This window comes from Enhydra lutris, unplaced genomic scaffold (assembly GCF_002288905.1).
Source record: "Enhydra lutris kenyoni isolate GAN:26980312 unplaced genomic scaffold, ASM228890v2 scaffoldscaffold4, whole genome shotgun sequence".
Lineage (NCBI taxonomy): Eukaryota > Metazoa > Chordata > Mammalia > Carnivora > Mustelidae > Enhydra > Enhydra lutris.
The window spans coordinates 48,758,241-48,772,482 of NW_019154088.1; the positions used below are offsets into that span (position 1 = coordinate 48,758,241).

General features: G+C 42.0%; 1 protein-coding gene across 2 annotated transcripts in view; it reads left to right on the forward strand.

Annotated features, from left to right (window-relative positions):
- Positions 1 to 10,593, forward strand: part of LOC111161741 (FERM domain containing 6) — a 79,349-nt gene extending 68,756 nt beyond the window's left edge. Inside the window, exons 12-14 of one of the 2 annotated variants that reach the window (XM_022525656.1) lie at positions 3,814 to 3,945; positions 7,922 to 8,013; positions 9,915 to 10,593. In XM_022525656.1, the coding sequence (XP_022381364.1) occupies positions 3,814 to 3,945; positions 7,922 to 8,013; positions 9,915 to 10,199 (509 nt within the window). In that variant the 3' untranslated portion in view covers positions 10,200 to 10,593. The remainder of the gene's footprint in view (positions 1 to 3,813; positions 3,946 to 7,921; positions 8,014 to 9,914) is intronic. The other variant, XM_022525647.1, reaches the window with a different exon arrangement.
- The last annotated feature ends 3,649 nt before the right edge of the window (positions 10,594 to 14,242 follow it).

Sequence of the window (14,242 nt, forward strand, 5' to 3'; positions counted from 1 at the left end):
GATCTGATATAAGGATTGCCACTCCTGCTTTCTTCTGATGTCCATTAGCGTGGTAAATTCTTTTCCACCCCCTCACTTTAAATCTGGAGGTGTCTTCGGGTTTAAGATGAGTTTCTTGTAGGCAACATATAGATGGGTTTTGTTTTTTTATCCATTCTGATACCCTGTGTCTTTTGATTGGGGCATTTAGCCCATTAACATTCAGGGTAAGTATTGAGAGATATGAATTTAGTGCCATTGTATTGCCTGTAAGGTGACTGTTATTGTATATTGTGTCTGTTCCTTTCTGATCTACTACTTTTAGGGTCTCTCTTTGCTTAGAGGACCCCTTTCAATATTTCCTGTAGAGCTGGTTTGGTATTTGCAAATTCTTTCAGTTTTTGTTTGTCCTGGAAGCTTTTAATCTCTCCTTCTATTTTCAATGATAGCCTAGCTGGATATAGTATTCTTGGCTGCATGTTTTTCTCATTTAGTACTCTGAATATATCATGCCAGCTCCTTCTGGCCTGCCAGGTCTCTGTGGATAAGTCTGCTGCCAATCTAATATCTTTACCATTGTATGTTACAGACTTCTTTTCCCGGGCTGCTTTCAGGATCTTCTCTTTGTCACTAAGACTTGTAAATTGTACTATTAGGTGACGGGGTGTGGACCTATTCTTATTGATTTTGAGGGGGGTTCTCTGAACCTCCTGGATTTTGATGCTTGTTCCCTTTGCCATATTGGGGAAATTCTCTCCAATAATTCTCTCCAATATACCTTCTGCTCCCCTCTCTGTTTCCTCTTCTTCTGGAATCCCAATTATTCTAATGTTGTTTCGTCTTATGGTGTCACTTATCTCTCGAATTCTCCCCTCGTGGTCCAGTAGCTGTTTGTCCCTCTTTTGCTCAGCTTCTTTATTCTCTGTCATTTGGTCTTCTATGTCGCTAATTCTTTCTTCTGCCTCATTTATCCTAGCAGTGAGAGCCTCCATTTTTGATTGCACCTCATTAATAGCTTTTTGATTTCAACTTGGTTAGATATTAGTTCTTTTATTTCTCCAGAAAGGGCTTTTATATCTCCCGAGAGGGTTGCTTTAATATCTTCCATGCCTTTTTCGAGCCCGGCTAGAACCTTGAGAATCGTCATTCTGAACTCTATATCTGACATATTACCAATGTCTGTATTGATTAGGTCCCTAGCCTTTGGTACTGCTTCTTGTTCTTTTTTTCGTGGTGAATTTTTCCGCCTTGTCATTTTGTCCAGATAAGAGTATATGAAGGAGCAAGTAAAATACTAAAAGGGTGGCAACAACCCCAGGAAAATATGCTTTAGCCAAATCAGAAGAGATCCCAAATCGTGAGGGGGGAGAAAGAGGATAAAAAGAGGTTCAGAAAGAAAAAAAAAAAAAAAAGAAACAATTAAAAAAAGAAAACCGATAAAAAAAAATATAAAAAGGAAAAAATATATATATATATTAGATAAACTAAAAAACATTAAAAAAGAAAACGGTAAAAGTTAAAAAAATTTAGCAGAAGAAGAGAAAAGAAAAATGAAAAAGAAAAAAAATTAAATTAACTGCAAGGCTAAAGAATCATGGGGAGAAAGCCATGAGTTCCGTGCTTTGCTTTCTCCTCCTCTGGAATTCCGCTGCTCTCCTTGGTATTGAAACTGCACTCCTTGGTAGGTGAACTTGGTCCTGGCTGGGTTTCTTGTTGATCTTCTGGGGGAGGGGCCTGTTTTAGTGATTCTCAAGTGTCTTTGCCCCAGGCGGAGTTGCACCGCCCTTACCCGGAGCCGGTCTGAGTAATCCGCTCGGGTTTGCAGGGTTTGCTTTCGGGAGCTTTTGTTCCCAGCTTTTGTTCCCTGAGCGCTTTCTGTAGAGTTCCGGAGGGCGGGAATGAAGATGGCGGCCTCCCGGTCTCCGGCCCGGAGGAGCCGAGAGCCCGGGGCCCCACTCCTCAGTGCACCCTCAGAGAACAGCGCCCAATTACTCCTGTCACCCTGGCCTCCGGCCGGGCTCCGAGCTGACCGAGCCTGCGACCAGTTCAAGGTAACACCAATCTGAGAGCTCACTCCTCGGCTCTCTGTAGCCGGCTTCCCCGTTCTGATACCTGTAAGCTCTGCGACACTCAGACACCCCCGATCCTTCTGTGACCCTGCGGGACCTGAGGCCGCACTGACCCCGCCTGGGCTTCACCCCGGTTAAGCCTCTGGAGCGATGTCCCTCAGCGGAACTGACTTTTAAAAGTCCTGATTTTGTGCTCCGTTGCTCCGCCGCTTGCCGGGAGCTGGCCCCTCCCCCCGCGGTCTATCTTCCCGTCGCTTTGGATTCACTTCTCCGCCAGTCCTACCTTTCAGAAAGTGGTTGATTTTCTGTTTCTAGAGTTGTTGTTCTTCTTCTCTTCGATCTCCCGTTGGATTTGTAGGTGTTTGCAATCTTTAGATAAGCTATTTAGCTGATCTCCCGCTACCTGAAGTAGTCTCAGCCTGCTACTTCTCCGCCATCTTGACTCCTCTCGTCCTATTGGTTTCTATGAGGTAGAGCAGAAGTCAGCCTGCAGTGCTCAGGTTTGCATTTCTGATTCCCAGATTAAATAGACATTGATTCGGACAGCAGAGTAGATGCAACAATGGTGACAGAAATGTCTTCAACTTTTTGCAGGGGAAAAAAAAAAAAGATTTGAGTCCAGGACATTGGTTATTTAGTAAGTATTACTTAAATTCCTCCTATGCAACTGGAATTCTGGGAATATAATAGAAAGTTAGAGCTTGGCTGCTTAACTCTGTATTAGGGAGAGAAAACCAGACCTCCAGCCTGTATCAGACAAACTTAGCCTATGTGTGCATCTTTCTTTCTTTCTTTTTCTTTCTTTCTTTCTTTCTTTTTTTTTTTTTGTTTTGTTTTGTTTTTAAGATTCTACTTATTCGTGAGAGACAGAGAGGGGAGGGGGAAACAGAGACAGAGGGAGAAACAGTCTCTCCTCAGAGCAGGAAGCCTAAGGTAGGGCTCGATCCCAAGACCTAGGATTATGACCTGAGTGAAAGGTAGATGCTTAACCGACAGCCACCCAGGCGCCCTTGTGTGCTTCTCTTTTTTTATTTTTCTGCCTCAAGTGCTGTAACATTCACATTTGGGAAAAAGATAATGACTTCATTAAGGAAAACTGCAGCACATTTGCTTGGTTTGGTTACTGTAGAATTCGTGTGGATCTCAAATGAAGTCCCTTCAATGCCTTGCGAGTAGGCAGCTATGGGAAATGGGGACCCTCGTGAACAACTCATTGTGCTCTGGCCTCAAGCAAACAGCCCATCAGTCTTCGTTTTCCCTCTGTCATCTCAGCAAGGTGGTAGAGCTCTTTCCTTCTTTCTTTATTTTTAAGAGTTTATTTATGATTTATTTTAGAGTGTGCGAGCATGATCATGTGTAAAGGGTGGGGCAGAGGGAGAGCAACAAGCGCACTCTGTGCTGAGTGAGGCGCTTGATGCAGGCTCGATCTCACAGCCCCGAGATCGTGACCTGAGCAGAAATCAAGAATCAGACCATTAACCGACGGAGCCCCGCAGGCACCCCTTTCTCTTTCCTGCTTTCTTAAAGAGTAAAGAATAATTGACAAATCGTGCCACAAGAAAACATGTTGATAACACACCAATCCTGTGAAAAAAGAGAATACATCTAGCTGAGAATTGTCCCTTGAATTTCCTAGTGTAGACTCTCATCAGCAAATCTATTTTAAAATATGGGGAATCACATAGCCTCCTTCACAGTACGGCTGTGCATTCTGGTGTCCATTTCCCTTCATATCCCCAAATGCCTTTTCCTTCTTCTGTGTCAGAGATAGAGATGCTGGTCGACGACCCCCGGGACCTGGAGCGGATGAATGAAGAGTCCCTGGAAGTCAGCCCAGACATGTGCATCTATATCACCGAGGACATGCTCCTGTCGCGGAAGCTGAATGGACACTCTGGTGAGCTCTTACGGGAAGTTCTCCTTCAGGAGTGCACCGTCCCAGGCTGAGAAGCAGGGGTCCCAGAAAACAGGAGGTTTGGGGTGGGGCTCTAGGTCCGACTGGACTGGAATCAGAAGTTTCCAGGTCAGCACCACAGACTGCCGGCTTGAGGATCTTCCCAGGGAGAATGGGAAAGGAAGGGGAAGAAGCACCCTCCACCCCAAGCTCTGGGCGAAGCACAGTTTCCTCTTTGTTGTTGTTGATTTGTTTTGTTATTTTAAATGATAGTCAGAGTTATATATATATATGTTATATATATAACTATATTTATATAGATATATATAACTATATAATATATATATATTATATTATATATTATATAATAACTATATATAGTAGATATATACTATCTATAATATAATATAATATAGTTATATAATAACTATATATATAACTATATATAGTAGATATATATTATCTATATACTATCTATACTATATACTACCTTATTAATATATATAATTATATATAAATAAATATATATTTTGTATATATATAGTGTGTGTGTGTGTATATATATATATATATATATATATATATATATATATATAGTTATTATATAACTATTTCTATGAAGTAAAAGATGTTACCCTAAAAAAAACCCAGCACTGTGGGTTTTGTTTTTAAGCATCAGTCCATCCTAATGGCCCTTGTCACATTTCACGCCTCGGTTTCCGATCCATACAAAAACACGCGTTCGGAATCAGCAGCGTGGACACAGCATGGGGGCTTATGGCTCAGCCATGTCAAGCTTTGAGTGAGAGACCCTATTGACAACAGGGATGACCTGCGATTGCTCGGTCAAGACCCATGGTCCCTGATAGTGGGTCTCCCTGCTGCAACAGGTGCTAGGAATCAGAGATGAACAAGGCCAGCATGCAGGGTCCCCTCATCCTGGCATTTAATCTGTAAGAGCATGAGGCTCCTTTATTGCAGAATTTTACCTCCTGGCCTAGTGGAACCGTGGCCCCCTGATGTTCCACCAGGAGAAGGCCTGACAGTGGTTACAGAGAATCCCTCTGCCGAACCAACACAGATTCATCAGGCTACTTGGCCTGTCATGTAATTAGACTTCTTGTGCCAGACTTGGCCCTTTTTGGCTTTTTTTGCCCATCTGCTTTATTAAATAGACATTTTTCCTTATAAATACATTTTAATATATATTAAATATAAACTTAAAATTATATGCATATTATAGGTGCGTGCTCTTTGTGTGTGCATGTGTGTTTGTGTGGAAAGAAAACTGCCTAAACAATACACGCCAAAGAGTCAGTGGGAAGAGGCGGTGGAAAGGAAACAGATTTTTGCTTTTTATGTATATATTTCTACGTTTAACTTTTATGATAACATTTTGTAATTATTTTATTTTTCTGAAGATTTTATTTATTTATTCATGAGAGACACAGAGAGATCGAGAGGCGGAGGGAGAAGCAGGTTCCCTGGGGAGCAGGGAGCCTGATGCGGGACTCAATCCCAGGACTCCGGGTTCATGACCTCAGCCGAAGGCAGACGCTTAACTGAGCCACTCAGGCACCCAGGTTTTGTAATTTTAAATAGAAATAAAGTATAGATAAAATAGTTGTTTAAAAAGGTTTATATATGAAAGCACTTCCCGAAATATTATTTATAATAACAAAGAAAAGGAAAAAGAACCTCAACAGGTAACAATGAAATGTTTATTCTGTCCATATGCTGGAATATTGTACGATTATTAACTAATGAGATTTTCAAAGGATATTTAATAATGTGAGAAAGATAGGCAAGAAAAACAACACAAATTGTATTAACAGTAGGCTCTCAAATTATAAAAATATGTGTATGTATATGAAAAAATACATAAAAATACTAATAGCCTTTTCTCTGGATGATGGAGTTATAGATGATCTTATTTTCTTTCTTGCGTCATCCTACTTTTCCAGATTCTCTACAATTTGAGCATTTAAACATTGTTTTTAAAATGTGGAGCTCAGATTGAGTAGTGGTGGAAGTCTGGGCGATGTCAGTTTCGTGTTCTGAGCCCCAGACTTGATGCTGATTTATCTAACGCAGAGTCTGGGTTTGGAAACAGATTATTTACAGGCATAAGGGCCAAGAGCACATTTACCAGGAAATCCAGAAGGACCCATTCCAGGTCCTAGTGCACCAGTCTACATCTTTCTGGGAGGATTTATTAAAAGTTTAAAGCTTTGGGGTGCCTGGGTGGCTTAGATGGTTGAGCGTCTGCCTTTGGCTCAGGTCATGATCTCCAGGCCCTGGGACCAAGCCCCACTTCGGGTGCCCGGCTCATCCAGGAGTGTGCTTCTGCCTCTGTCTCCACTTGTGCTCTCTCTGTCTCTCTCTCTCAAATGAATAAATAATTTTTTTTAAAAAAGTTAAAGCTTTTTAAAATATAAGGATATTCTAGAAAAAGACCCCCTACTAAAGCAGTCTGTATCATCCCCAAGATGTAAGTATCCACCTGAGAGTTTCTGTCTACATGTAAACCAAGAATGTCTTCCTTTCATGTTTCAGTTGAACTAATTATCAAACACTTAATATATGCAAGGCCTATACTACTCACTTATGAGTCATTTCTAAAGAATTAGAAGATAGAACACAAAAGGCCATTTCTGAGGTAATTAACAGTAGCTAAATAAAAATCACATTACTCAAGGTTCTTTTTTTATAAGGTGAAAACGTACTTTACCTAAGAAACCATTCACCCTTGAGGACCTGGGGTTTGACTGACTTGCTTCATTGATCTGCAAGAAAAATGTCAGTGATCATCTTCATTCCCATCTCCAGTTCTTGTTAGCAGCTTTATCTTCTGAAACATTAATTTCTGATGCTTCATTCACATACCACAGCCACAGAGGGAAGTTTCAGCCCTGAATTTCTAGTTCCAAAATATTAGCAGATTGTCCTTGAGCGCTAGGGCAATTAGGAGCCCTATTGCTCTCAGAGATCCAGAGCCACATGTTCAGGATGACCTCCCATTTGTGGCCTCTGCCCAGTTGGATCTGCTGCAGGAAGCAAGTGCCACAGGGCCCTTATCAGCCCGAGAAGTTCCTGTGAGTTGAGTGTGTCCCGCAGGCAGGTCCAGCCCCTTGCCCTTTCCATGCATTTGCTCTTCAGTCATAGTTAAACTCTGTGGGTTAAATGTTGCTTTCAGCCCCACTTTACAGGAGGAGACTATGACACAGGGAGGCCATGTCACTGGCCAGCAGACACAGTAATCACAGTAATGACTCATCTGGGCCCAGTTCTATCCCAGATCCGTGTGGTCAGAGCCCCCACAAAACTGCTGCACATCTAAGGGGAAGCAAACATAGCAGGCCATGTCGTGGTTCAGCTGGGGTTAAGTTCAGACTTTGTGCTCTATGGAACGTGAGGGAACTTTAGGCAATGAACTGCTTTTTCACCTACAGTCTTTCTTTTTGTCACTAACTTCATAAATACCTTAATTAGAAGTTGTTGTTTAGAAAATTCAGGCTCTAGTGGTGCCTGGGTGACTTAGTTGTTAAGCATCTGCCTTCAGCTCAGGTCATGATCCCAGGGTCCTGACATCAAGCCCCACATCAGGCTCCCTGCTTGCTTCTCCCTTTCGCACTCCCTCTGCTTGTGTTCCCTCTCTCCCTGTGTCTCTCTCTGTCAAATAAATAAATAAAATATTTTTTTTTTTAAAAAAAGAAGAAAGAAAGAAAATTCAGGCTCTAAACTCCTCCCTGTCCTCTAACCCCACATTTACCCTTCTCCTCCCTACTTGCTGTAAGACAAGAGACAGAATGTGTTCCGTCCTGGTCACTCACCACGGAAGAGTAGCAGATTGTTCAGTCACAGCTAATATTTGACCTTTTGATCTTGGTGGTCATATATGTCAGATATGTGGCAAGAGGTATGACTAATAAGAAGTCTTCATTGGTTTTACTATTTTTTTCCCTGTGTTTTACTTTAGGGTTGATTGTGAAAGAAATCGGTTCTTCCACCTCCAGCTCCTCAGAGACTGTCGTCAAGCTTCGCGGCCAGAGCACTGATTCTCTTCCGCAGGTACAGAAGGAATTGGAAAATTTAAATTGGGTACTGAAGTTATAGAAAACTTGAAATAGAACTCACAGTTCTATTAATATAAATGAGCAAAAATTAAAAACCCTCAGGAAATGATTCTTAATAGGGATATTCCAGTTTTGTTGAGAACTTATGTCCATTTTATTTGCTTGTTCCATTCATCTTTGAGTTGATTTTTATTTGAATAAATTATGTACTTTGTTTCACACTTTTTGTAGCTGGGAAGCCTCTATAGACTTCAGATTAACTCTGTGTGTGTGTGTGTGTGTGTGTGTGTGTGTGTATTTATTGACCTCAACAACTGGGAGAAGGATTTTCTCGTGAGGAATGTCGTGGCAGAAGTGTTTCCACACTCTGATTTTTCCATCCAGATTGGATTTTCAAAGTATGCTGAGTGAGGCTGCTTGATACCCTGTGGTCACTGGCTACACACTGTTAACATATCAAAAGATAAAACACTCTGGAACTTGTGGTTGCAGTATCCGGGTTTATTCTATAACTGATCCTCACATCTTCTTCCTGAGCATTCTCTTGCTCTCCCCTTTATGCCTCTCTCTCTCGGACTGTCTCCGTCTTTTTTTAAATTCTTTTTTTTTTTTTTTTTGTCTTCTGTGTATGGTTCTCTCCTCCCTTTTCTCCATCTGTCTCATTTAAGTAGCCTTAATGTGCACCTGCTGTCTTATTAAATGTTTTTGAGTCATTTCTAAAGCAGTATGTGTAGCATGATGATTACGAGCTCCAGGGTCACACCGCCTGGGTTGCCCCCCCCCCCAGTTCCGCCCCCGGTGTTAGGTCTGACGGTACAGAAATGTCCGTAGCCACAAGGCACAGCCACAAGGCAGGAGCACCCCTGTGTGCCTGCTGAGAGGACCTAACGCGTTCCATGTGGGAGACCCTGGTGGCCCCCGGGAGGCCTGCCTGAGTACAGCCGATTGGCATCTCCAGAGGGTGCCTGGAGGTGGTAGTTCCTAATAAAATGTTTTTGGGCTCAGACCCTGTTCTCTGTCCCAGCACTTTAGCCTTTAGTAAAACGTGAGCACTTATTCTGACAAATTTGGCTTGTGCATTTTCAAGCAGCTCTTGAGTTGAGAGGAACAATGCCTTGTTTCCTTCCATCACCCATTAAGCATCTTCCATTCATGTAATTATCTGAACCACTTTTTAACCTATTTATATTTTCAGCCAGTAGCACTTGTTAGGATAATGAGTTCTAGAAGTCTGCTGCCTGCTGTATGAAGTATTTGGCAGAACACTGCTTACAGTGTTCGGGACCCGACTCTTGCCTCCCAGCCTTCTCTGTACTTTGTATTATTTTTCTATCCAAGAATTCTAGTTTTTAAAAAAAAACACTTTTTTAAGTTGTGTTTCTTGAATAATAATTGGTTCGTTTCCCCACTTCTTATTAAAATAATAACAGACCTCAGCATGAAAATGTTACCATGCTGAATTGTCATATTCTAGTGGGAAGAAAAAAATTGGGCCCTATCTTTACCTATCCAGCCCTATTTCAAGACCATTTCTTGACTTCTGAGATGCTAGAGACAGTTGGTTCCTGTTGGATTTACTTCCTTTGCCTTAGATTATTCGTCTGTAAAACAGGGAGAATAATGGCACTGACCTCGTAGGGCTGATGGGAAGACTGAACGGTCAGGGCCTTGCACCTAAGGGCTCGGTGAATGTTTGTTGCTGTTAGTGGTGGCTGTGACATTTTCCCCACAGGGCCTCAGCGGCCCTGAAACCTCAGACTGGAAATCACTTTCCAACATACAAGATTCCATAACCTTCTAAGATTTTGCAGCTCTCTCTTTACAAGGGCAAATATTGCTAACCTTTCACTTCGGTCTATACTCTTAAAGTTGTTCTCACCTTCCCTTATTCTGCAGACTATATGTCGGAAACCAAAGACCTCCACTGATCGACATAGCTTGAGCCTGGATGACATCCGACTTTACCAGAAAGACTTCTTGCGCATTGCAGGTCTGTGTCAAGACACTGCTCAGAGCTACACTTTTGGGTGCGGCCACGAACTGGATGAGGAAGGCCTGTACTGCAATAGCTGCTTGGCTCAGCAGTGTGTCAACATCCAAGATGCTTTTCCAGTCAAAAGAACCAGCAAGTACTTTTCTCTGGATCTCACTCATGATGAAGTTCCAGAGTTCGTTGTATAGAGTACGTCTGCACGCAGCTGGCTCCACGGGCAGCCTGCTGTTTGCTGGAGGCCGGAAAGCCATGGAATTGTGCCAGATTTTCTTCAACCCAGAACATATAGCTCTTTCTTGATGATACTTGCGATGGAAATAAAAGCCTTGGGACAACTGCACTTTAAGTATCACACAGAGATAAAAGAACTACAGAGAATGTACACCAAGACCAGTGCCCAGAAGTTCATGATCCTTTGGAAGGATATGTGCTTTACTGGTTACCAGGCCTTCAGAACATTGAGTCGTGGTGTCTGTTCCTCGTTTTTGTTTTTTCATTTGATTACACGACATCACATTTTTTAAAATCATGTGGAAGATGTTGTTAGGTTTATTTGTTTGCTTGTAATTTTTTTTTTTTTTTTTTTTTTTTTTGGTCAGTCCCTCACACACGTGGTTTGAGGGAGGAGAGAAGAGTCTTTCCTTTTAACGGAGAGACCGTTGCCTAGTATGTAGCCATTGCCGCCTCTCCGGGGCTGTCCCAAAGTGAACACTAACAAAGTGGTCAAAATCCTGTAGTTCTAGCAAGCCAAAGACATGGACGTAACAGAAGCACGGCCTAGGTCCAGAAGACGGGAATGAAGCAATAACCAGAAGGCTCTGTGTGCTTTGATGCCTTGTGACCCCTTCACGCCTGCTCGGTGCCATTGTCCTCTTCCTGCTCTCCCGGAAAGCTCTAGGACCCAGCAGAGTTTCTCCTCAGAAAAACTGATCAGTGGTGTTCATGTCTGTGTGCATTTTGTGGCGTTTACAAAACGAGTTTCTGTTAAAACTATAGAAATGTCTTAGAAAATGTTTGTGCTTGGTGTTTTGTTTGTTTTGTTTTAATCAAGAACCAATTATGGTAATGCTAGTTTCTGCTTAACCAAAATACCATAACTGTGCGTATATGTTATACATATATAAATACCGGAGATTGCGTGTGTTTATATGTGTTTAAAGCTTACTAACTCTTCTTCTTGGCTTCCAGGACTGTTTTTGTGTTTATGGTCTTTCTTGTTGAACATGGAGAATGTGTTGCTGAATGAATGATAACTACAGACAATCAGTTAATATATGTCAAGTTAAGAATGACTGTTTTCTCACGGGTCTTTTGCTGTGATCCTCAGCCCTGGTTGCACAATAGAATTATTTGGGGAGCTTTAAAAAAAGTGACAATGTCTGGGTCCCACTTCTGGCCAATAAACTCAGTCTGTTGCGGCAAGTTCCAGGCGCCCTTGCCTTTTCCTTTAAAGCTCTCCAAATGGAGCTAATACGCATTGGGGTTTAAAACCACAGCTGCAGAGGGTGTCTTTCTGTTAATTTCGAAGTTTAAGTGTACAGAAAATGTTAGCCGTTTAAGAGAGGCCCATTTCTAAGACAGTTACTGCCACTGCTGTTAAGATATAGAATGAAACCAGGTCCAGGAGAGTGAATCTGTTAACCTTTAGATGTATAGTAACAATGTTGTTCGCACTTCGGGAGAGAACTTTAGCACAACGTGTCTTTCTATGAGATGTTTGTAATGACTTCGTATTTTACAACATTTGTTTACCATATTTTGATAAACCATTTTTTCTAAATGCCAGGTTTTCTTAAAAAAAAATGATATATTATTTTCTAAAGAAACAGTCATATTTTTATACAAGATTAAGTTTTCAGGTAACAAAGAAGTAGATTTCTGGTACAGCAGAAAATGCGGTGTTCCGCATGGGTGGGAGTCGGTATGATGAACGCGTGGAGAACACGGGCCAGCCCCGCCTTTGTGCTGCCCCTTGCACACCCCCACGTACGTGTGCACCCACTGGGCAGTGTGTGCCCTCCAAGCCCAGGCAGATCAGTTTTACCCAACACTGAGAAAGGAACACAAGTTCTGTAGAGTTCTATAGTCATGAAATTATTTTGCTTTTATTAAAAGTTCTAAAAGAACCAAAGTTTCAGATATCCGAATGTACAAAAGGATCTCAGTCTTCTGTACGAAAGGGTAGAAGGATCAGCTACTGACTGCTTCACTCACAAGTAAGTCATTGAATAATCCACCATTTCGTGTAGATGCGTCAGAGACACATCCTGGGAGGTTTAACAGAAAAGAGCCCAGATCATAATGTGGTGCATTTCCTTAGCTCATAGCGTTTCTTGCAAACATCAAGACAAAAGCATCTTCAATTAAGTATGTAGTGCTTTCTTTTTTCTCTGTACTTCAACCAGAATCAGGTCTTCAGGGTTTTGCCAGCATCATTGGTGGTTTTGCACACCCTCTTTCTAATTGGGTTTATGAATAGTAGGTTTTCAAAAATGAAACATGCTAAGGAACGTTTTTGCTTTTTGATCCACTGTTTGCAGCAGAATTATATATATGTATATGAAAATCCATTTTGGTTACTGACATTTTGTATTTGGAAATTGTTTTAAACAATAAAAAAAGGAAAAGAAACTTATGAAGCTGTAATTTATTCTGCATTTGTTAATAGTGTTGCTGGTCGGTATACCTGTTTGGTACATATGGCCTCTCTACGTCTACATTTGTATTTGCAACAATGAGCTTTATAATCTACATAAACTGTAAATAATCCTTTCTGTGAAAGGATCATCATATCAGGATGATACCAAAAGTGTGTAAAAGAAAACTGCAGTATTTTGTAATGATTTCTTATAGGCATTTCATGGTAAGATTAGCAGTCAATAAAGTTACTTTTTATTTGTCTTTAAAGTGCCTTTTTTTTTTTTTTTAATTAGAGTTCTCAAGTTAACCAAGAGGCATTAAGAAGTGAATCTTTTCGGGCGCCTGGGTGGCTCAGTGGGTTAAGCCGCTGCCTTTGGCTCATGTCATGATCTCAGGGTCCTGGGATCGAGTCCCGCGTTGGGCTCTCTGCTCGGCAGGGAGCCTGCTTCCCTTTCTCTCTCTCTCTCTCTCTGCCTGCCTCTCTGTCTACTTGTGATCTCTCTCTGTCAAATAAATAAATAAAATCTTAAAAAAAAAAAAAAAAGAAAGAAGTGAATCTTTTCTTTGTGTTCTTCTTTCCTGTAACAGAGCACCTGGAGGGACTTCCTAAAGGCCCGGTGTGGTAGGGCTCCGAGCCGATGGCCTCTTGGCGGAGATGCTCATGAGGACAGAGGCTGAGCCCCGCCACACGCTGTGCCCATCCCACACATGCTAGGAGTTCACAGATCAACTCCTTTAATCCTCATACGCATATAAGGCAGGTGCCAGTTTTATTCCCAAGTTAGAGATGAAGGAACCAAGGCTCCAAGAGGCCGTGGCAGCCAGCTGCTAGGCATGCCCACACTGAGGGACTGAAAGCACTCAGTAAAGAATGGTTTTCATTTTTTAAATGAAAATAATCACCTTAGTTTTGCCCACAAAATAATCATCTTTGGAGTGTTGAATTTCCAGTTGTAAAAAGTAAGGGGTTAAATTTCAAAGGCAGTCCCCAGGCTGAAGGTGAGGGCCATGTGGGATCAAGGTTCGAGCCTGGACCTGCACTTAGGGTCAGTAGACCGGGGTCTGAAGAGCCCGGGCGGCCTTGTGAAAGGATGGCGGTGATCTTCCCATTACTCCGGTTTTCTTGCCTGCAGTAGGATTAATAATTCCGAGGGCCATTTTGGGGGGATTCAATAAGGTAATAGTTACAATATGCCCCTGAGGACGAAGGTGGGAGAGAGGAGTGTTTTCAAATCTAACCAACATGTAACTTGCATAGAATCGTGACCATTTGGAAGCATACAATCCAAAAGACAAGCTTTCTAGTGTTACTCATGGATTTTGCAGTGCACCTGGTAAATTGTGAGTTAAGTTTCTGGTCACCTGCTGTGTAGCTGACACGACACACGCCATGTCTAATCTTCACAACCCTTCAGGGAGTCAACTCATTTTATAGCCAAGGAAACAGACTTCCTCAACACCGTACAGCTCTTAAATCTTGGGCAGCATTTGCAACCCAAATCCACCTCCGAAAGCTTTGCTTTCTCTACTACCTATACTGTGTTACCCACTGCACTTAGAGAAAGCTCACAATCTAATATGGAAGACATAC